Genomic DNA, 24,855 nt, shown 5'->3' on the forward strand with positions numbered 1-24,855 from the left:
ATAGTCTTTAACTCTACTTCGCTATAGGGGAGCCTAGGTTTTACCTTGGACTGCTAACTTGTGTTAATTCACTAGAATTAACACCTTTTTTTCTCAGTGAAGACACAACTTTAGTAAAAACCACTTCATTGTGGTGTTTTGAGTAGGTTCAGAGCAAATTCGTCTGTGCTGTAACTTCACTGACCTCAAGATGTTCTAATAATGGTCGTGAAATCTTGTCTCGGAATGTACACCGGAAGCCTGCTAAAATGCTGATCTGATTGGTAATATAAATGTGATGAAATCTGAACCTGCTTCTGGATGATCTCCATGGAGTGGAGAAGCCGGTAAAGCTCAAGAAATTCTAGAACTGTTTTTTTGCAGGATTTACTGTATGAAGAGCTAAATTAAAAACCTCTCTTTAGCCATTCAGCTATATTCTAAGAGTTTGAAGGGGTCAGACATGGTGTTTCTGTATTATACTTCACAATTGTGAGTCTTTTCTGGTCAGATAATTTTACAAAAGGCGTTAAAGGACACTTAAAAAATAGATAGGGGGGAAAATCCGTAGGCATAGAATTACCTTGCAGTTTACAGATATAATTTGCTGTTGATTTTTAGTATCCTTGATGTTTTCTGCAAGAGTTATCTATCTGTGTGTTAGTGTTTGTTCAGAGCTTTGATGGAATACTTCTGAGTAAAAATGAATAATTTTACCAGGTTGAAAGGTTGTATGATCTTTCACTGCTCCAGAAAGACAAGGGAAGCTAGACTGGTAATGTCAGGTGTGTTTCAAGCTTTGCTGCTGAGACATTTTAGAAACCTCACACTTTTTTGTTGAAGCATATAAGGTGTGAAAACTGGTAGGAAGAGTCAAAAATGGCAATGTTTCAATGCGAGCACAAAGCTCTTTTTATAAGTCATAGTAAGTTCTGTGTTTTACCGACTTAATACAAGGCAAGTTCATTCCTGCATGAATTTTGCATGGCTCATGTTAGTATGCATAGCATCAGAAATGTAGTTTATACAAGTGACTTTTCCATCCTGAGACACAGCATGTCAGTTTTATTTACTTGCAGTTAGTTATTTTTAAAAACATCCATTTTTAAAATAGTAACTGCTGTTTGGATGAACTCTTCATTATTAGTAATCCTTCCTTCCCTCCCACCCCCACTGACATGGGTGTGTTACTAAGGAGCAGAGTTATAAATCAGATGAATCTACTCTGCCACAGACTGAACTTGGCCAAGATTGAATGACGAGAGTAGAACATCAAATTATAGAATCAATCAATCACGAATGAATATGTATTCTAATGAAGTCTGACAAGTCTTAAAGCAAATCTGCCATTATATTGAAAGTTTCATTACTGTTTCTACCAGCTGTAGTTTGGGAACTGCATTCTTTTAATTTAAAAAACCTACAGCCCTGCATGCATCAGCAGTTCTCATCTTTTGGCTCCTTACAACTCACAATTGACTTTTGCTCAAACCTGCAGTGGCTGTTGGAACAAAAAAAAGAGAACATGATCCTAGGCAAGTGCAGTTCTGGATCTGTCTGAAATTGAAGGAGCAAGACACAGCTCCACCTTGGAACAGATCAGGGTGGATGACTCTCTATGCAAATGCATACTGGAGCCTCCTATTGAATTTATTGCAGACATATTTTGCTTGCTTCTGTAGAGTGGGGGAGTCACTTGTACGAAAGAGGGGGGGAAATCCTAGACCCTAACACAGAAGCCATCTTCTGTCTCTTTACCAGAGTCCTTTTCTTTGTCTCTTCCTGGACTTTCTTAGTTCTTACCACTGCATGGTCTTACCACTGCCCTATTATAGGAGCTATTTTCCCAGCATGCCCTTTCTGGATACTGACCTGTGGCCTCTTAAATTACAAGCAGCTGTAATCCCAAAGTGGCCATTTCACCATAGGCAGTTGCTTCTTGTATCTCCCTTTCTTCCAGCTGAAGAATTGGCTTTTTTCAACTCCTGTTACATTTTCTATTTATGTCTCAAGATGGCAAGTTCGTCATGTGCAGAAACGGGGGCCTTTGCTGCACAAATTACCATATTTGCATTTGTTTTTCTTTCTAAAATCCTATTCTAAAAATATAGTGAAGCAATATGCAGTGGGCAATGTTTAAAGAAGACAGAGCTCTACTCTGGGTTGATAGTGGGAGAGTCTCTTCCTTTTCTTCTCGTGGGGATGGGGTTTTCCCTGTGGCTCCTTCTAGGAGCAGCTGCCTTTTACACTTCGCAGTGCCTTTTCAGTTTGCTCCCTGCTCTAAGAGAAAAAGTCCCTGCTGTTGTTGAAGCATCACCTGCTTAGCCTAAGCCCAGGTAAAGCAGATGTAGTGGTAATCAGTTCTCTTTCCTCACACTTCCACAGTGGTGGGAGACCATGGGGCAGAGAGAATTCAGTGACCCCACAGTATGTATTGAAAAATACGTGAGACCTGTCCATAGAGAAGGCGATTTAAGTACCACAACCTTAATAGGAACTGCAGTAAAAGTCACACAGAAATCATTAAGTCAGCAAGTTTCAGGGGTTAGTGTGAGTAAAAATACCAGGTTTCAGAGTAGCAGCCATGTTAGTCTGAATCCGCAAAAAGAAAAGGAGTACTTGTGGCACCTTCGAGAGTAACAAATTTATTTGAGCATAAGCTTTCGTGAGCTACAGCTCACTTCATCGGATGCATGCAGTGGAAAATACAGTAGGGCGATTTTATATACACAGAGAACATGAAACAATGGGTGTTACCATACACACGGTCACGAGAGTGATCAGGTAAGGTGAGCTACTGCCGCAGCTTATAAAAGTGGTGAATCTGGATGGATTGTGCCCAACATGTTACTGTTGTGTCTATTGGCTCTTACAAGTTCTCTTTTTTCTTTTTTTTTCTTTTTTTCCCCAGTCTGGTCTTAGCCAGCTGTAGCCATTTAGGATTAGAAAGCTCTTTGGTTCTCTGGTCTAACTCCCCCAGACAAATTTTTGTCTAGTTCTTTCTTTCCTCAGAATATATTTTCTCATTACTTAATGGCTCAATCCTCTCAAGAGACTTTACATGTGTTGTTTGTTGTATCATTCTCAGGATTGTTTGTTTTGTTTTACACTGTGATGCTGCTAGTTATACACTAATTACAAAGCAAAATAGATATTAACATAGCACTTCACTTTACAATACATCCCCTTTGTAGTTTTTCAGAGGTGTTGACCTCTTGGCCACCTGACAAGACTCCTCTCAGCCTTGATTGACTTAGGGGACACCCTGCTTTGAAATTAAATTAAAGTTCTGATTAACTGCTTTCTTCCTTGGTTTCATTCACTCTTAGACTCAATAAGCAGATGCCTTGGTTTTCTCTTTTAGTTGAACAATTTTAAAAGCGACGTAACCGTCAAGGAGAGATGAATTAATCACATTCCAGATAGCATTGTTCTATGTTTAAAAAAAAAAAATTGCTCATATTTACTCAATGTTGCTTATGCATGAACTAGTTTTACTTTAGCAATAGTCTTCTCAAGTTAGTGTTAATACAAATGAAGTGTGAATTTTTATATAAATATTATAATTTAAATAACATACATTCACCCTATCTCTGGTACTTCCCTGAAGGAGACTATTTGCTCCTTGCTCTGGGAAGTCTGGTTTATTTGTCTGTGCTCTACACTTGGATATGTTACCCAGGTCACCAAAATTGACTTTGCTAATATTTCAGAGTCCAATTTACTGCACTGGGATCACCCAAAGCCTAGCGCTTTCCTGATAACACTGTGTCATGCACCTGCTGCTTGGGTGTGCATGTGCCTGCTGTGTTTGTTTTGTTTTTCACCACCTTCCTTGATTTAAAGCAGTGGTTCTCAACCTGCAACCCAACCAGCACATAGCTGTGGCCCATGTGACATCCTCAGGGCCATACAGATAGTAGATATAGATTGTGTGGATGCGACCCACATAACACATAGAGAGCTGCATATGCGGCCCACACTGGTAAATTAGTTGAGAACCACTGATTTCAAGGCTTTAAGCCAGATCCTCAGGTGATAGGAACGGGCATAGCTCTGCTGAAGTCAGTGGAGGTACAATGATGTACAGCAGGTGAGGATCTGGCCATCAATATCGATTGTAATCAATCTGTGACAGCCACTTACAAGGAATACAGAAACTTGACTTTCAAAAAAGTCTTCTTTAGGGCTTGCTCTGTTTGACCATTGATGCAGTTGTATGAATCAGTCCAACAATCGTGCTTTATTACAGAAGAGCCGTTATCTGATGCTTTGGTCTTAGGGTGTTGAATGTGACCCTCCAAGAATGGGAAATCATAATGAAAGGTTTCAATTTAAACGTCTTTTCATTACAGTTTTTTGGCTGGGAAATCTGTTTCTGGTTATCAAGATTAACTTTTTCCTTTACAGTTAAAAACGGGCAAATATTCCAGTGTTCACTTTTGTTTTAAGTGGTGATCATAATTAATATTTATTATTATTATTTGCCGTACTGTAATGTCTCTAGACATCCCGGTCATGGACCAGGATCCTGTTGTACAAACACAGAACAAAAGGGTGGTCCCTGCCCCAAAGAGCTTGCAGTCTAATGCTTTCACATTGCAAAATGTTGTGTTTTGTTTTATTTGGGATCATTTTGAAAATGTGTGTTTGGTTTTTTTTACAACCCGTCATGCTGTTCATTTACCATTTGCTTTTTTAAAAAACCTTGTTTTCTAGCAAGAAGTTGAGAAGTTTACAGACCTAGAGAAACTCTACCTCTACCTTCAACTGCCTTCGGGTCCCAGCAATGGAGAGAAAAGGTGTGTGGGTGTGGGTGTTTAATATTAATATTGGTATAATTCCCATGAGATTTTTTTTCCCCATCAAACACACATTTATCTACTGTTTCTGGAAACAGTAACGTTTCTTTATTTTTTATTTTTTAGGAAAAGTGTCTAATGTTTTCAGAGAACTAGTTCTTCAGTAAATCTGAACTTTGGGAACCCTTGATGCATAGTAATCTGACAATATAAGCTTTGCATGGTAGGATGTTTATGAGGAAGTGCTTTTGGTTGGGAGTCTGATTATGGACCAGGTCTGACTTTAGCCTCAATTTTTATATAATGGAGGAATAATATAGCACTTAAAATATTACTATTGGAAAGAATGATTATTACTTCATGGTGGGTCTGACAGTATTTGTTCATTAGGTCCTTGCCATCTCTGAAATCACTCCACATCTCATACTTGTAATAATTAATCATTTCCCCCTCATACCGTTACCCAGAAAAGTGTTTTTCATTTGAGCTGATTGAAATTTCCCATATTTTGAGTACTCATGATTTTTTTAATTATGAAGAGACTCCATTGTCTCCACAATTTAAGGAAGAATCTTGCCTTCCATTATAGGCCTTACTGTGACCCACTCTTAACTTCACCAAAACATAACCAATCCACATGAAAGTGTATAGGCAGGAACTTATGCCAGGACAGACATTTCTGGAAACTTTGAAGTAAATTGTAAAAGGCATTTGGGAGATATGAGGGATGACCATAACCTTTTAAATATGATGGGCTACGTGAAGTTCTTCATTCTGTATGTCCCCAGTGCAGACCATACAAAGTCTAAAGCATCAGTTAGGGGAACCACATGAGAGATCCAGACGGTGCTACCGTTCTTTATACTCAGTGGTTCCATTCTGCTTGACTGATGGGTTACCTTGCATACAGCTTTCCCATCAGTTTGCCCATTGCTTCACTGGACTCACAGAAACCTATTTCAGGAATGCAGTAAATTGTCCTTTCTTTAATGTTGTTTTCATTATGTGTCCTATCCTGACCCTGATTTATACAATAATAAGGGACATGAAAGCTCCTTGTGCTCATATAAAATGGGGGTGCATTGGGAAGACAAGCCCAACAAGAAGCCCTGCATGCCCTGTTAGGATATCAGGGAGCCATTGTACGTGTAGTGGAGGAGAAGTGCAGTGGCTAGGACAGCATAGGAGGCATGGTACTTGAACCTGTCTGAAGTGGCCCTTTCTCCCTCCCACCTCCAGGGTTGTAGAACTCAGTGAAGCTGGGGTTGTATGGATGCATACATGAATAGATGTTTGATCATTCCTTACAAAGCCATTCATGCAAGTTCAGGGTTTTTTTATGCCTACTGTTATTCGGCAAAAACAGCTCATAGATGAGACATTGTGGAGTAAATTTTAAGAATGGCGCTTACGGGATGCCTGCACAGGAACATGATTTCTTTCCATGTGAATCTTTTTAGCCCATTTGAACACTTAGCTCTACTAATTGAAGAGGAGCTAGAGAGTACATTCTCTTCATCAGAACTATTTCTGTTTTCACTTAGCGATCAGATCTCGATGTCATCAAGCCGTGCGCAGCAAATGCATGCATTTTCTTGGATTCGGAATACCTTGGAGGAGCACCCAGAAACATCCCTTCCCAAACAGGAAGTTTATGATGAGTACAAGTGAGTACTGCTAAATTGAATCCATACATCTAGTTGTAGCAATGCATAAAGAGTAGTGTACACAGTACAGATATGTAACCAGATGCTACAATTGCTTCTTTTATAAGCAGAGGCTTGAACTGCCTTGACTATAGTATAGTTAAGTATGGTGCGGGTTAGAACTTAAAATCTGACATTACTTGACCATGAGGTTTAAATGAGAGGAACTGTGGATGAAGTCCTGGGCCTACTGAAGTCTGTGGGAGTTTTGCCATTGACTTTTATAGGGCCAGGATTTCACCATTGTGCAGAACAATAAAGAAGTGAAAAATCTTTTTTTTCTGCAGTTTCAGACTTTGAGGAAGGAAGTTATTAATGTTTTTATTATTTATGTTTCATTTTGTAATCTGGATATTAAACTTGCTCAAATTAGAGTGAAGTATACACAGAAAGGCCCTGCTTCCTGAGGCTCAACCCTGTGTTCAGGTGGAGCCAGTTACAGGGTTGGGACCTAAAAATGCATTTAATTAACACATGTTGTAATTAGTGACCAGAGTTTACTTAATTCAGAGAATGGGCAAGACATACATTATTCCATTTACACATACATGTCTGTCTTACATGTCTCAGTGCCTTAGTACTTATTCCTGGTAATAAGTGCATATAAGACCAGCTGCTATGCATTAACATAATGACTGAGGATGCACTAACTACAGTGATGCAACTGCTACTGTATTCAGAATTTTCACTATTAAAAGTAAGATCATAGTTTTAAACTGCAGATTAAATATATCTAAAGTTAAGAAACTTTTTCAAAAATAAGGATTTAAATGAATATTATTTATATTATGATAGAAAAAGAGGATTTGTATACAGAACACTAATAATTTCTTGCAGTACATTTATATTGTCCCTTTGATGCAAAAAGGGCCCAAATGACTTTTTGCAAACTGTGTACGTACATCACCACTGAAATGCAGTGATTTCTTACATTCAAGATTGTGGCAACTAACCAGTGCCCAACACATTGCTCAGCAGGGCAAATGGGGGAGTTTTGGTCAAGCAGATGGGAGTAAACCATAACTTCAAAGTGCCAAGAGATCTTAAAGCCCAGACAATACATTGGGTAAGACTGGTCACCCAAAAGATCACATCACACAAAGTCAACTGCATGAAAGTCACTCTATCTGCATCAGGAGGATGAAGGACTGAATCGACCTTGCTGGGGTTTGAACAAGTAGTTCAAGGAATTGTAGATATATTTCAAAACTAAGATTTAGTCCACTAAATGATCCTCTCTGGAATAATACACGAAGTACTGTGGCTGTCATAGAGAATGAGCCCTTGTGCGGGAAACCTGTTTCCGACGGGTTGCAGTACATCATAATGGTCATAGAATTGGTAACCAAGCCAACACACGTTTGTGTTCAGTTAGATCTCAAAGCTACCATACAGCTAGAAAAGAGATTAGGACTGGAGGAAGGGAGCAGTCAGACAAGAGTTGGCTCTGATTGTATTTAAAACCAAAATCCAAAAATTAATCAAAGCAAAAAACCATGGCCCAATTCCCAGAAGATGAATTTGAATAAAGAATTATGATCTGGTATTAACAGTTTCACATTCCAAATGATTACAGTAAACTGCAAGGTGTTTAGTATTCAGCTCACAGAAGGTGCGCAGTGCTATGACCAGATTTCCTCTGCAGTGTGTATATACATCACCTTAATTAACGCTGTCTGGCAGAGTCACTTACTCCGACTGAGTTGAAATGGGGTGGTATTAGCTTGCCTGGAGTTGCTGAACATACGCACACCTAGTTCTGAAATCTCACCATCAGCTCAAGTTGTGACGTAGGCTAGAAACATAACCAATAGTGCAAGTATGTTGAACTAACCAATCACGGAGCAGTCAGTTACCCATACACACAGCAACAAAAGCAACAGCAGCTGTTGCACAAGAGAAAAATGTAAGCGTTATGCTTCAGTATATTTCTTATTAAATAATTTATAGCCTGGTTCAGCAACAAATCTGCTTGGCTTCCATGCTGTGCCAAGCTGCAGATGCCCAGAAATATAATCATCTACAGATTGTGTAGTGTGAAACTTGGACAGATTTTCTGTGTAGCTACATCAAGCCTTTGTGTATTGTTTTTTTCCCTTCACAAAATAAGGATGGTGAGGAAATATCTGGGAAAATATCATATATCTGTAATCTGTTCTCCTTTTAAAGCATCTGTTCTTCTTCGAGTGCTTGTTCACATCCATTCCACATTAGCTGTGTGCGCGCCACGTGCACGAGCGTTGGAAACTTTTTCCCTTAGCAGCTCCCGGCGGGGGGCCCCCTGAGTTGCGCCACTGCGCTGTGCATATATACCCCTGCCGGCCCCAGGCCCACGGGTTTAAGGATTGTACCACGTGCCACAAGCCTATGCCAGTTAGTGACCCCCATGACTCGTGTCTACGTTGCCTGAGGGAAGAGCATCAAACTGAGCGGTGTAAGATTTGCAAGGTGTTCAAGCCAAGAACAAAGAAAGAAAGACTTTCTTTTGAAGCAGTTGTTGATGGAGGCTGCATTGCAGCCACCGGACCCGGAGCACCCGACGTCGGCTCCGGCTTCCTTGGTGCGTAGTGCCATGGAGTTGTCGAGAGACCCGGCACTGGCTAAACACCAAAAACTGTCGGCCCCAGAGCACCAGACTTGGCCCCGGCACCGCTCGTCCTCCCCGGTGCGGCCCACTGCGCAGCCGGAAGGAAGGCGCGGATGTTCCCTGCATAGGAGGCAGGCATCTTCCAAGGCCCCGAGCACCGATAAGAGCAGGAAGGCCGCTATACCAGCGCCGGTGGCTCCGGCACCACAAGTCCCACCGAGCCCAGGCCTAAGTGAGCTCAGTGCGGATGATGGGCTCGAGGACATAATGGATCAGCCCTCCACGCCTGGCACCTTTGAGGCGGCAAAGGACTTCATTGAGCTGTCGGCGGCAAGCCCCGTCCTGTACAGAGAGAATCCTCTGACACCCATGCCATCAGTGCCAGTGAGGGGTAAGCCGGCAATGGTGTGCTGTTTGAGGACACCGTCTCGGCATCGCTCCCAGAGTTGGTCCCGGTCGAGCTCCGCATCAGCGGACTCGCAGTTACCCGCGGCTCAGAAGGAAGTTGCGGTACCGAGAGTGGGTCAGCACGAGGAAGTAATGGAAGGGGCACGACGCTCTCCAGCACCACTAAGAGACCAACACCGGGAGGAGTCCAGACGGCCCTCGCTGGAGGACTCCTGCAGATGCCGGCCCCTGTCCCGGGAACGCCGGCCCCAGTCCTGGTCCAGATCCCGGTCCCGGTCCCAGGGATATCGGTACCGGTCCTGCTCCCGTTCGGTTAGGAGCCGCTTGTCGCTCTGCACCGGCACAGATTGTTGGCACTGCCATGGCCTTCGCGGTCAGCATCACCGCAGTCCAGCACCGACTCCGGCCATTACAGTTTCTCGCACCGTGCTCCGGACAGCAGGGACCCTCAGACGGGTAGGCACCCCCAATGGGGGCCGCCAGGTCCTTGGCCCTTCTGGACTCCTTGGGCCTATCAACAGCACCAAGGTGCCCCGTCCAGGGCGAGCTACTCGGTGCAGCGGTCCCGGTCCCCGCACCAATGCCCGACAGCGCCGGAAGCTACAATATCCAGGCCTCTAGCATCCTCCCAGGATAAACCAGAAAGACCAGCACTGTGTCCGGTGCCGCCCCAAGGTCTCCCACCCCGGCCCGAGCCGGAGGCCCCTCTCATGGGAGAGGAAGAGCAGGAGGAGCAGCCAGAGGGGGATGAGCAGCTGCTAACCTCCTCATCATTCCCGGATGGGGCGGTGGCGGGTACAGCGGTGTCCGGCCCTCCACCGATAGACCACAGAGTCCACCAGGAGCTACTGCGTAGGGTCACCCAGAACTTAGGGTTGCAGGCCAAGGAGACGGTTGAGCAGGAGGATCCCATAGGGGACATTTTGAGCCCCGAAGGTCCATCTAGAATACCGCTCCCCTCATTAAGATCATCCAATCAAATTATAAGACTATATGGCAGACCCCAGCCTCCAGCGCATCAACGGCCAAAGGTGTGGAGCGCAAATACTTTGCCCCGTCAAAGGGCTACGAATTCTTGTTCTGCCACCCAAGTCCATGCTCCCTGGTGGTCTCGGCAGTGAACGAAAGGGAGCGCCATGGACAACAGGCCCCAGCCCCTAAGGCCAAAGAGGCAAAACACCTGGACCTTTTTGGCAGAAAGGTGTACTCATTAGGGGGCCTTCAGTTGAGGATTGCTAAACAGCAGGCCATCCTCAATAGGCATAATTTTAACTCCTGGGCGGCAGTGGGGAAGTTTAAGGATAACCTCCCGCAAGGTTTCCAACAGGAGTTTACAGCCCTGGTGGACAAGGGCAAGGCAGTAGCCAAGACCTCTCTCCAGGCCTCCCTGGATTCAGCAGATGCAGTGACCAGAACAATCGCATCGGGGGTGGTCATGAGGAGCTCGGCGTGGCTTCAGGAGTCAGGCCTGCCGCCTGAGGTCCAGAATATGCTTCAGGACCTCCCCATTGAAGGGTCTGGGCTTTTTTTGGACCAGACAAGACGCAAGGCTGCATAGCCTCAAGGACTCGAGGGCTACACTTACGTCGCTGGGTATGCACACCCTGGTGACCCAGAGGAAGCCCTTTAAGCCACAGCCTACCCCTCACGCCAGTACCAGCCTCGCCATAGGCACGAGCCTTACCGTAGGCAAGGCAGGGATAACAGGCGATGGTGCAATAATAACAACAATAATGCGCCGGGTCAGAATCAAAGTCAGCACAAATCCCAGCCGGGCACTAATCCAGGCTTTTGAAAATGGACTCGGAGACAGCGTACCAGACCAGTCACTGGATCTGTGCCTTTGTTTCCTGAACCGCCTGTCCCATTTCTCCCGTGCAAGGTCCAGAATTACGTCAGATCTTTGGGCTTTGGGTCTTTCTTACGCACGGTACAGAATGGGTACTCGCTGCCATTCTCTTCCTTCCCTCCCTCCCGCTCCCCTTTCCCCGTCCCTCTTCAGGGACCCCTCTCACGAGCATCTCCTAGAGAAGGAGGTTCGCTCACTGCTAGAGGCGGGGGCGGTAGAGGCAGTGCCACATGGCCTAAAGGGGAAAGGTTTCTACTCCCGGTACTTCCTCATCCCTAAGGCCAAAGGGGGCCTTCATCCCATTTTAGACCTGTGCGGGCTCAACAAGTTCCTGGTCAAGGCCCGGTTCCGCATGGTCTCTCTGGGCACCATCATCCCTTCCCTGGATCCGGGGGGCTGGTATGCTGCCCTCAACATGAAGGATGTGTACTTTCATATCGCCATCCACCCAGCACATTGGCAGTTCCTGCACTTCACTGTGGGCCAAGAACATGACCAGTTTGCGGTTCTCCCGTTCGGTCTAGCTGCATCCCCACGGGTGTTCACAAAATGCATGGCGGTAGTGACGGCCTTCTTACGGAGGCAGAGGATCCGGGGTTACCCGTACCTCGACGACTGGCTTCTGACGGGTCGATCCGAAGCGGAAGTGCGGGGTCATGTGGAGGTGGCCCTGAGATTGTTCCGCGAGCTGGGGCTCCTGGTCAATGTCCCCAAGTCCACTCTCGTGCCCACGCAGAGAGTGGAATTCATAGGGGTAGTCCTGGACGCAGTGCAGGCCAGGGCAAGCCTTCCAGTATCCTGATTCCAGGCTATCCAGCAAGCGGTGACCTCCCTGTGCCAGTTTCCAATGACAACAGCCAGATGCTGCCTGCGGCTGCTGGGCTACATGGCAGCATGCACGCACGTGGTCAGGCATGCCAGACTGAGACTCAGGACTCTGCAGGCGAGGCTCGCTCGGGTGTACCACCCAGGCAGGGATCCCTTGGACTTAGTAGTGACAGCCCCAAGAGATGTGCTGGACTCCCTGCTGTGGTGGCAGTCCCAGCCTGTGGTTTGCGAAGGCATCCCCTTTGCCACCCCAGAACTGGACCTCATGCTGGTGACGGACGCATCAGATTGCAGATGCGGGGCTCACCTGGGAGACCTCAGGATTCAGGGCTTGTGGTCCGGAGCAGAGCGGTTGCTCCATATCAATGTGAAGGAGCTCAGGGCAGTTCGTCTCACCTGCCAGACCTTTCACACCACTTTGAGTGGTCACAGCATGACAGTTCTGACAGATAACACTACTGCCATGTTTTATATAAACAAGCAGGACGGGGCCCGTTCCTCACTGCTCTGTCGCAAGGCTCTCCTCCTCTGGGACTTTTGTATAGCCCACGCCATTCACCTCTAGGCGTTGTATCTCCCGGGGGTGCGAAACGAGCTGGCGGACTACCTCAGCAGGTCGTATTGCATGCACGAGTGGACGGTCAGAGCGGACGTCGTGCTTTTGTTCTTCCGCAGGTGGGGGTTTCCCCAGGTAGACCTGTTTGCCCCCAGGGTCAACGCCTAGTGCCTGCGGTTCTGCTCGTTCCAGGGCCACAGCCCGGGCTCAGTCACAGACGCATTTGCGATTCTGTGGGAAGGGGGCTTGATGTATGCCTTTCCCCTGTACACAAGGTCCTGCTCAAGGTAAGCAGGAACAGGGCAGCGGTGGTCCTCATTGCCCCGGCTTGGCCCCGCCAGCACTGGTACACAACGCTCCTAGAGCTGTCGGTGGAGGCCCTGGTAGTCCTGCCCCTACGCTGGGACCTCATCACGCAGGACGGCAGGTGGCTTCTCCACCCTGACCTGCAATCACTGCACCTGACGGCGTGGAAGCTCTGTGACTAAATGCCTTGGAGAGCCAGTGCTCCCTTCCTGTGCAGCAGATTCTGCTTGGCAGTAGGAAGCCCTCTACCAGGGCTACCTATATGGCCAAGTGGAAAAGGTTCTCGTGTTGGTGTGAGCCCCGACAGGTGCAGCCGTGCCAGGCCCTGGTGCAAGCCATCCTAGAGTACCTCCTGCACCTCAAGCAACAGGGGCTGGCCCCGTCCTCACTCAGAGTGCACCTGGCAGCCATCTCGGCCTTCCATCTGGGGTTTTCGAGGGGCTCGGTGTTTTCCCACCAAGTGGTGGGATGGTTCCTTAAAGGATTGGAGAGGATGTTTCCATACTCATGCCCCCCAGTCCCTCCATGGAACCTTAACTTGGTCTTCTCTAAGCTCATGGGACCCTCTTTCGAGCCCCTCGCTACCTGCTCCCTCCTCCACCTCTCCTAGAAGGTGGCATTTCTGGTGGTCATTACCTTGGCCAGAAGGGTGTCTGAGCTGAGGGCTCTCACCTCTGAGCCACCATATACAATGTTTCACAAGGATAAGGTGCAGCTCCGACCGCACCCCAAGTTCCTCCCTAAGGCGGTCTCACAATTCCATTTGGGCCAGGCCATTTGTCTGCCGGTGTTTTTTCCAAAACCCCATACGGACCCGAGTCACCGCAGCCTACACACCCCGAATGTCCATCGAGCGCTAGCGTTCTATTTGGAGCGCACCAAGCCCTTTCGTAAATCCACGCAGCTGTTTGTGGCTGTAGCCGAGAGGATGAAAGGCCTCCCGGTGTCGGCGCAGCGGATCTCGTCTTGGATTACAAGCCACATCTGGGCGTGCTATGAGCTCGCAGGTGTTCCGGCCCCGGTGGTCACGGCCCACTCGACCAGGGCACAAGCGACTTCCATGGCTTTCCTGGCGCAGGTCTCGATCCAGGAGATCTGCAGAGCAGCCACCTGGTCCTCGGTGCACACCTTCACGACCCACTACACGGTCAACCAGCAGGCCAGAGAGGACATGGCAGTTGGCAGAGCGGTCCTCGGATCAGTTATTCCATGACTCCTACCCTCCTCCAGAGGTAAGCTTGTGATTCACCTAATGTGGAATGGACGTGAACAAGCACTCAAAGAAAAAAGATGGTTACTTACCTTCTCGTAACTGTTCTTCGAGATGTGTTGTTCACGTCCATTCCACCACCCACCTCCTACCCCTCTGTCAGAGTCGCCAGCAAGAAGGAACCGGAGGAGGTCGGGCCGGCAGGGGTATATATGCACGGTGCAATGGTGCCACTCAGGGGGTCCCCCGCCGGCCCGACAGGAGCTGCTGAGGGAAAAAGTTTCCGATGCTTGTGCACGCGGTGCGTGCACCTAATGTGGAATGGACATGAACACACATCTCGAAGAACAACAGTTACGAGAAGGTAAGTAACTGTCTTTTCTCTTTTAAAAACATTTAGCTTCCATTAATATTTTTATGAGTTACCCTCATGCATCAAAAGGAGAATAGAAACAGGGTAGGAGGTGGTGGGAAATGGCATATAAATAGTAGCATTAGTTCTGATAGGACATTTCTCCCTTCTTAGGGGGATTAAGACATCTCAAAACCTACTTTTGTCTGTGTCACTCATGAGTTGTTATTTCCATCCTCCACCTGTAAAGACAGATGTTGTTTGGAGTTCACAATGAGCACTTTATACACACAGATATGAAAATGCATTAATATTATAAAATATGAAGGGATCATATGTCCATCAAAAGCTAACAAGACTTTTGAGGAGTTGCACCATAAAGCTAACACTTAAATTCCTGCTGTAAATATCAGTCAGAAATTCTTCTTTGTAGTTTTACAGAAATACTGAATTTCTGCTTCAACTATGATGTGGTGGTTTTAACCTGTTTTATTACAATATAGTTTGAATTCCAAGTGTTTGAAATGTTAAAGGCAGAAGCACAGAATCTACCCAAATCCAGCATAGACAAATTTTACTTGTATTACCTCCTTCTTCAAGTTTCAATGCACTTTTATCTGTACACTAGTTCTTCCTTTCTGTACATATTGTGACAAAGTTCCTGCGCTACCTTGGTGGGTCTTGCGCTTATTGGCGGATTTGCTCACCTTGGAGCTTCACGGCAGCCCTCAGCTTGGCCGTTTTTCTGAACCCACAGTCCAGGTCGACTCCTCCTGTGTCTGACCAGGAATTAGAAGGATTTGGGGGGAACCCGGGCCCGCCCTCTACTCCGGGTTCCAGCCCAGGGCCCTGTGGAATGCAGCCATCTAGAGTGCCTCCTGGAACAGCTGTGTGACAGCTACAACTCCCTGGGCTACTTCCCCATGGCCTCCTCCCAACACCTTCTTTATCCTCACCACAGGACCTTCCTCCTGGTGTCTGATAATGCTTGTACACCTCAGTCCTCCAACAGTCCACGTTCTCACTCTCAGCTCCTAGTGCCTCTTGCTCCCAGCTCCTGACATGCACACCACAAACTGAAGTGAGCTCCTTTTTAAAACCCAGGTGCCCTGATTAGCCTGCCTTAATTGATTCTAGCAGCTTCTTGATTGGCTGCAGGTGTTCTAATCAGCCTGTCTTAATTGTCTCCAGAAGGTTCCTGATTGTTCTCGAACCTGCCCTGTTACCTTACACAGGGAAAAGGGACCTATTTAGCCTGGGGCTAATATATCTGCCTTCTATTACTCTCCTGTAGCTATCTGGCCCGACCCTGTCACAGTATTTACTTCTCTTTATGGTTTTATAAGTTGGGTGTCTAGGAAGAGATTTGAATTTTGTTATTAGATAGAAGTGACTACACTCATCTTGCCTTTAAAGTGGTAAAATAAATGAAAATTAAATTACAAAATAAAATAGTAGCAGCCCAGGAAGATTAAGAACTTGCAGTTTAATTCCTGATATGAGTTGGTTCACAGGGACAGATCCACTCTCACTGGCATTAGGAGGTGCAGTTTGCACCAACCATCATGAGCAAGGCCCCCTGTGCCCTAGAAGGTTTTAACGCCAGAGAGGAAGGGCAGGTGATGTTTTCTCTGTGAGCTGCCTTTCAGGTTTACACCAGGGAGATGCAGCTTTAAAATGTGCTGGGGACTGCATGGTATGCATTGGGGATGCACAGAATAAATGCATCCCCTTATCAAGTCCCCTCACCATTCTATGTGACACACCCATCCAGCAAAGAGAAGTTTTGTTGATGCAACTTCTCCCCAGCAGTAAGGATTTTCTACCTGGGCCTATGCCATCAGAAACCAGTATAGACCATAGATGAATTTAATGCATAAAGTGCAATCCTGCAGCTGTTGCTCAGGCAAGACTGATCTGTCTGAGCAAGGGCTTAATGGGCGAAGTCACAGCTACACAGAAGATTGTCTTCAACTGGTGAGAAAATCTTTCAAGAAGAAAATGAAAGATGGCACATGTTGCTGCACTGGTTTCTAGCTCTGTTTGGGCTCTGCTATAAGGACTTCTGTTGCTGAAGTCTTGCTGCCGTTGTGATGATCTGAAACAAGTGTATCATCAGATCATTCAAATATTTGAGGTAATGGAGCTAATTGTTCATTTAAGTTTCTGATAGAGTTGGTAAATTTTGATCAGAAGTTCTTTAGTCCCCATCTTCCTCCTGTAAATTATTAATCACTGCTTCACTGTCTGTAGAGGGCAACCACTTGATTTGTAGATGGTGTGTTGTAAATGTTAAAGATCTCAAGCAATGAGTTAGAAAAGGAAGACTCGGGAACTAGAATAGAATAGATTGAGGGCATGGCTACACTTGCAGATGTAGAGTGCCAGGAGTTAAACCAGCCCTCGGAGACCGCAGCAGGGAAAGCACTGCGGTGCGTCTACACTGTCAGCTGCAAGCGCAGTGGCGTGGCCACATTAGCAGCTCTTGCACACTGGGATAGCTACCACAATGCACTGCTCTCTGTGGCGTTGCAAGTGGCTGCAGCGTGCTTTTCAAATGGATGGGGGTGGAGCGTGACAGGGAATGTGTTGTGTGTATGTGGGGGGAGAGACAGTGTGTTTTGGGGGGCAGAGTGTGTGTCAGCATGCTGTCTTATAAGTTCAGACAGCAGCAGGAGGAAACCCCAACATCAGCCCACCCCCTACACACATGCACACACGCCTGCCTTGGTAGCAGCAGCATTCCACAGTAATGGTTGCTTTGTCCTAGAGCAGGTAATCATGCTGGCTGTCAGACATGGAGCTTTGAAAGGGGATATCTGCATGCCTGCAGCCGATTTCAAAACAATGACAACAGTGGCCACTTGACCTCAAGGGATTATGGGACGTTTCCAGAGGCCAGTCATAGTGCAGTAATGCAGCACGTTGTCCACACTGACACTCGGGCCTTTCAGCCGGGGCGCAGCAAGCTCTATGCTTCTTGTGGAGGTGGATTACCAGGAGCGCACCAGCTGCAGAGTCCAGGCGCTCTAAGTGCCTTGCCAGTGTGGACACCTCAGGAGTTAGGGCGCCCGGGACTGGTTTAATGCGCTCTAACTTGCAAGTGCAGCCAAGGCCTGAGTGCTGAAAACTCAGCTAGATGGATGTGATTGGCAAATATGTTAAGTGTTACACGTTTTCTTTGTTTCTTACACACTACAGTATTGGCTGATAACACTTTCGGCAGTGCTTTCCGTGATGGGTGTACAAACCCTAGGGTTGATGGGCTGCTTGGGGCCCAGTCAACCCTGCCCCATGACACTTAAGCAGGTGTCAGGCTGGGAGAGGAACTAAAAAGAGAGAGGTGCCCAGCTGGGAAGGAGAGCAGATCTTGAGCTCTCACTACGAAAGAGAAGACTGGCTGGGCCAGGAACTGGGATGGATTGTTGCGTATTTGGTCCTCCCCGAGGGAAGGGAAGGTTTTACATTTCTCACTGTTTATTTGGCACTTTGGGTACCTCGGAAGGGGTGGAACTGTTACATGACCTAGCTGGAGGGCTAAATCACCTCCACCCAGAAGGTGTTGGAGGTTGGGTGGAGCAGTGGAAGAGCGGAAGGGAAACAGAGGCAGAGCCATTGCCACATTGTGCCATGCTGCAAGGAGGCATGCACTTTTCTTTCAAGGAAATAAAAAAAAAGTTCAAAAGAATATATAATGCAGTCCCCTAAGACTGAAGCCAGTTGGACCTACCTTTACAGGCAGTCTTTCTATAAAGTCTTGTGTCTTTATTGGCCTTTATTTCATTAATTTATTTTATGTTCCAAGTAATTTAAATTTTATGTCTCAAGCATATTTAGATTGTAGGTCTCACAGAAAAAGTTCTTTATTCTGAGGGCTTGTCAACATGGTGCCTTAGTCCATACCAGATGGGGTATAAGTTCTAATGGGTTCTAATATGTCCCACGCTAACTGGCCTATATGGACTCTGTTGGCGTGCACTAAAAGTTCTCTAGTGTGTATTCTTGTAGTCCCGTTTCAAACAGTACTGCATTAATGCACACTAGGGAACTTTTAGTGTGTTCCAGCATGGTCCAGATGGAGCAGTTAGTGTACAATTGCTGGTGCATGTTAGAATTTACACCCCCGCTAGTGTGGATTAAGGCAATGTGTAGCTAAACCCTGAGTCAACCTTACTATGGGTAGTGTAGGAAGGAGAGGAGGCCCTTTGCAAGGTAAAGATACTGGAATCTTCCATACTTTCCTATCTCTCATTTGAACACCCTCCACCCCCATCTGCTTTCACTCAATCTGTCCTCCATTCAAGCACAAAAGCTTCTGGGCATATCAAAGCCGGGCAACAAGCAGAGAGGGGAGCCATTAAGAAAAGGCATTTGGTGCGTGGTGCTGAGTCAGCGTGAGACCACGTGAGGTTCTTCCAGGCTGAGCTTGGAGAGGGGGTCGCAAATGTCATGGAATGGTCTGTCTGTAAATTTAAATTACATGATAAAATAGTAGTAGCTCAAAAAGGTCACAAGCTTGCAGGAGCTTCCAGCCTGGACCCAGGGAACCCCAGGCAACTGTGTAGATCTGTGACTGCTGCTAAGTCCTTTATAGAAACAGACCTATTATTCTTGGTGGTTGCATATTTTTCTTTTCTTTTTCTCCTTAGAGTGAAAATTTTCATTTGAAAAGAAGTGAGCGATGAGGTCCCAAGCCCAGTGTTTGCTAGTTGAAGTGGGTTTTACTTGTACTGTTCAACTTCAAAGAAGGATTTTCAATATTCACACTCTGTTTTCACTGACTACATCAAAGAAACTGTAGAGTACACCCAGATGTATGCTACAAAGGTGATGCTTTGTACAGCAGCTGAAAGCCAGAATACAACTGGCATCAGCTAGCTGTATTATCCCACCTTTTGAGAGCCTCTAGAGTAAAGTCACAGTCCAGCGGAGGCTGGTGACATCTGAAAATGGATAGGTGAAACTGGCAAAGGTCTGTTCAGAGCCAATTTACGGCAGAAAGTAAAGCTGCTCCTGAAGCCATGTCTACACTACAAACTTTGGTCAACGCAAGTTACGTCAGTGTAAAGCTGCCACAATTAGAATATCGCTCATGCGCTTGCATGCTTGGCTTGTGTTGATGCACAAGGAGAGCTTGTATTGATGCACAGTGTGGTGCACCATGGGTAGGTATCCCACTGTGCCATGTTCCACCCTCAGGTGCAATGCCTTTTGTGGAATTTTTGAATACATCACGGGGCACATGTGAGTCATACAAGTGGGTGCTGGGAGCAAAAGGTCAAGTTTCCATCATGCAACTTTCTCAATCCCATAATTCCATACCTATCCCATAATTGTTGTCTGTCTGTCTTTTTTTTTTTTTTTTTTTTCAATCCTACTTTTCGCTGTAGCATCTGTGTCAGAGTGTCAAGACCAACAGGTCATGAACCTGGGTCTTGGGAGTCACCACGTTCCAATCTTCCATCCAGCAGCTCAAAAGCAGCAGCTGGGACTGCGGACCATGAAGCGTAACTGGGGCACAAACCCTATCCTTATGCTCTTGATTGGGAAAGCTCCAAGACTCCTGATTGGGCCTCAGTTCCTGTGTAAGCCAGGGGAGGAAACAGGAAGTTATCCGTACAACTGGGCTTCACTTGACATGGACCACAGGTCTGTTGTTTTCCTGTTTCTGCCTTCTGATCCTTACATCCTGGTGTCCTGACTCAGCCAGACTCTTGGTAACTACCTCCTGGTGCCTGCCCTACAGTTCCATCACCTGAACCTGACCACCTCGTATCCTGACTCAGCCAGACTCTTGATCCCTGCCCTTTGGTTTGTCTCTTGATTCTGATCTCCTGGTGTTGCAGTCCAGGCTGATTCCTAGTAATTGGCTCCTGGACTCTGTTTACATCTAACTCCTAGGCCAGGCCACCCACTCCTGGCCCTGACACAGAAGCATAGAGCCCACACAACTAGGCAGTATGGTCATGAACGTTGCAAACACAAGACAATAATCCTCTGGTATTTGCAGATCAGCAGGAGATACCTCAACAACACTGGACATGACAATTTTTTTGAAGGACATAGCAAAAAACAATTCAGATTTGTTGATGGCGTTCATGGAGCAACTGCAGATGATGAAATGCCTCTTGGGCCCAAGAAACAAGCACTGACTGGTGGGATCACATCATAATGCAGGTTTGGGAGGATGAGAAGTACCTGCAGAACATTCAGAAGAGAGAGATGCCACATTCCAGGATTTTTGTGCCAAACTCGCGCCAGCCCTCCCATGCAGGGACACCAGAGTGAGAGCTGTACTGACTGTTGACAGATGAGTGGTGATTGCACTGTGGAAGCTTGTAACCACAGATTGCTACCAGTCAGTGGGAAATCCATTTTGGAGTTGGAAAATCCACAGAAGAGATCGTTGTCATGCAAGTGTGTAGGGCAATTAATTGTAGCCTGCTATGTAGGACTGTAAACTCTGGGCAATGTGCAGTACCTTGTGGATGGCTTTGTAGCTGTTGGGTTCCTGAACTGCAGTGGGGCGATATATGTCATGCATATCCCTTTTTGGCCCCAGTCTACCTTGCCACAGAGCACATCAACAGAAAGGGTTACCTTTCCGTTGTTATGCAGGTGTTGGTGGATCACCAGAGACACTTCACTGACATCAGTGTGGGCTGGTCAGTGAAGGTGTTTGACACTTGCATCCTCAATCAGGAAGCCGCAAGCAAGGAAATTTTTTCCCAATCAGTGGATTACCATTGCCAATGTTGAAATGCCAGTAGTGGTCTTGGGGGACCCAGCCTACCCTTTCCTCCCCTGGCTCATGAAGCTGTATGCTGGCAGCTCCAAGGAAAGATTCAGCTACTGGCTCAGCAGGTGCACAATGAAGCTGAATGTGCTTTTGACAGATTGAAGGGATGATGGGGGTGTTTACTCACTAAATCAGATCTCAGTGAGAAAAATATCCCAATGGTTATAGCTGCCTGTTGTGTCCTGCATTATATCTGTGAGGCAAAGGTGGGGACAAGTTGCTGCCAGGGTGGAAGACGGAGGTGGAGCAGCTATCTGCTGACTGTTAACAGGCAGACACAAGGGTCAGTAGAAGAGCTCAACATGGCGCTATGAGGCCTTGAAGGAGCACTTTAACAGTCAGACACAGCAGTGGGCTGTGCTGGACAGTGCTCTATCTTGGCTTGAAGTTTGGGGGTGGTTAGGAATTGTGTAGTGCTTAGTGCCATATTCATACATGTACACCATCTTTTAATGAACCTATGAATGATGTGGTGTTTACTGTACATTTGTAATGATCACATTGTGTTTTTAACTCAACATATGAGTTCTGTGGTCTCGTTCTATTACAAGGAATATGTACTTTGAGTAGCACTAGGCATTGTGCAGTATATGTTATCAAGTATTAAAGATGAATTTATTTCCAAAAAACAAAAAATGATTGTATACCAAAAACAATGCCAAACATTAATGTACTATTAAAAAACAATACATTTTATTTATAAAAATAAATTAACAGAATAGAACTTTGAAATTAGAATGGTAGAAAACATGTGTCGATTTCTGCCAAACATACACTGACCACGGTTCTCACAGGTCAGCATGTGTGAAGCTGTACTTTTCCTTACTGTTGCTGAGCGTGCCATGGTAGGGGTAGGGATGCAGCCCGTGGTGCCCTGTAGAATGTTGTGGAGTGTAGGGAGCTGCTGAAATGGAGTTCTCTGTTGACCTCAAAGGGAGGCAAGCCTGTGACTGTTGGACCTGTCAGTCAGCAAGAGTTGCAGCATTTGTGTTTGCTGTCTGAGAAGCCCCATTCTGTCCTGGTGCACCTCCCTCTCCTTTTCCTTCTGGGACTCCTGGGCCTTTCTTCTGTTCACTCTTTCGTTTTCCAGGCCTTCTGCTCACAGTCTGATGCAACACTAGCTTGCAGGATCTCAGTGAACATGTACTCCCTTGTCCTCTACTTTCTCCTCCTCATCAGGGTCAGCTGTTCCATAGGTGTAGAGGGGGCCCCCCTCAAGGCCTCAAGGGAGCAGCTACAGATAAAACAGACATAACATTGTGTTTACAGTCACAATGGAAGGCAAAAGATAAGTTTCACACTCCCTTCCCTTATTCCCATAAGAGATTTAAATAAGACATTATTGATGCTTCAGCTTTGGCGTGCCTCTGCACAGCACTGCTCTCTAGCTGCAACCATGGTGAGTATGGCTCACATTGGGTAAGAGTGGGCAGAAATGAGGAAGGAATTGTTTGGCTGCAAACAACAATAAAAGGCCAGCCCTTGTTTCCATGGTATGAATACAGGACAATGTCACTGAATATTGGCATTATTTTTCACAGGCAGTGGTGGTTTTAGCTGACATCTGTCAGAGACTGAGGGTCACAAAGGCTCAGAGAACAGAGATGCCACTGCTGCTGCTCACATCCCAAAGCTGCCCGGACCCCTATGCTGCTAGCCTGTTTGTTGCAATGCTGCCTGCTGAAGTCTTTGTTATACCAATAAAATAAAAACCAGCAGGATCTTATTAAAGGGAATAAGGCAAAATGCCACATTTATTGTGAATCCAGAAAGAATCATAGTAAGCAGTTAGTTATAGCTATAACATTCCATTCAATTTCATATTTATTCACACATTCATTCACACGCACACACACAGGTTCTGCAAGGTTGTTATCATGGTTACCAGCCTTAGAGTTGCTCATGCCAAGCCACTGGCCAGGTGGCCTGGACACGAGGAGGGAGCAGGGCCTTGTCAGATGCTCATCTGATGCTCCTGGAAGTTGGTTTGCAGAATCAGACCCCAAAGTTCTCACTTTGTAGAGTCCATTTTTATAGGAATTTATTTCTTTGCCAGTCTATGGGAATTGCTTCATCATGCTGTTGCTGAATCAATCAGCAGATGGCACATTCCTGATGGTTCTGTGCTGCCAGATGTTATCTTGTTCTTTGGTTCTCAGGCTGTTGGGTGGATTCCAGTCTGCCCTCCAGGGGTCCTCTGGTTGTTTCCACTTGATGCCTTCTTCGGCCGATCGACACTGGATTCTTAGACTGGCACCTCCCCGATCATTTATTATCCACACCAAGCATCCATCCACATACATCCTCTATCTCTATTTTAATCACAATGGTTAACAAAGCAAGATAAATACAACAAAAGGGCGGGGAGTCTCTGTGTGGTGTTTCTGTTGTTACAAAGTATTGCTTTGAGTCTCTCTCTCTCTCTCTGTGTGAGTAGTTGTTGTTACAAAGTATTGCTTTGAGAACAGATTCCCTCTTAGGATATACTAACACAATTAGCAGCTTGCGAGTTTCACACAGACAGGGAGACAAACAGTAAAAACAAGAGACCAAAAACCAGGAGACCTCTTAATTAGTAATACCCTGGAATTTAAACTAGGGGGAGTCAAACTCATTTGTGATTTTAATACAGAACTTCTTTAATATGATCCAACATCTTCACGGAGTCATAGCCAGCCTTAGGAGTTGGCGACATGCATGACCACCCAGGGTGCCGTGGTCAGAGGGATGTCATGGTCAACCTTTCCCCCCCAGCCCCGAAACACACACACAAACAGCCTAAGGCCCCCTTAATTCCTGAGCACAGGGCCCAGAGCCAGGGAGGGCTAGGGGTGGGGGCACCTACCATGCGACGGGCTCCAGCTCTTAATCCTGGCCCGGCTGGGGAGGGATGGGGCTTCCTCTTCCCCTGCATGGGCTGCTTCCGGGGCCAGGTCAGACCTATCTCCGGGAACCTCCTCTGGCTGCAGGAAGCTCTGCACCCTCTCTTCCCTGCCCCCAGTGTCCTGCCCCCATTGCTCCCTAGCCACGCGGGAGGGGTCACTGTAAGGGGAGCTATCCCCCCATTTGCCCAACCCCAGTGCATCTAGGCTCAGACTGCCATTTTCCCTAAGGCTGGCTCTGCATGGAGTGGTGTGGGAAAGTGTCCTACTGTGAAGGAAGAAATAAGGAAGCCACCCCTAAAAACCTTCAGGAGAGGATTTCAGATATCTCCATGGAAATTACATCCAGCTCTCTCAGGAGGATACAAGGACATCCCTGTATACATAAACAAACATCTCTGCATGCCCCCACCTTCCTACTGCCTAACATTACAGGGGAATGAAGAGCAGATAATAACTCTACGTCTTTTCGTACAAGTAAAACAGGAACTGACTGAGGAGATATCTGAGCCATTAGTGATTATCTTTGAGAAATCATGGAAGATGGGAGAGATTCCAAAAGACTGGAAAAGGGCAAATCTAGTGCCAATC

At 46.5% G+C, this 24,855-nt stretch overlaps 1 protein-coding gene across 1 annotated transcript in view; it reads left to right on the forward strand.

Moving 5' to 3' along the window:
- The window catches only part of RFX7 (regulatory factor X7), a 119,017-nt gene that overhangs the window by 59,311 nt on the left and 34,851 nt on the right, over nt 1-24,855 (forward strand). The window contains exons 3-4 of the mRNA XM_027818797.3: nt 4,699-4,781; nt 6,326-6,448. Coding sequence (XP_027674598.2) covers nt 4,699-4,781; nt 6,326-6,448 — 206 coding nt within the window. The remainder of the gene's footprint in view (nt 1-4,698; nt 4,782-6,325; nt 6,449-24,855) is intronic.

The sequence above is a fragment of the Chelonia mydas genome, chromosome 10 (genome assembly GCF_015237465.2).
Source record: "Chelonia mydas isolate rCheMyd1 chromosome 10, rCheMyd1.pri.v2, whole genome shotgun sequence".
Classification (NCBI taxonomy): Eukaryota; Metazoa; Chordata; order Testudines; family Cheloniidae; genus Chelonia; species Chelonia mydas.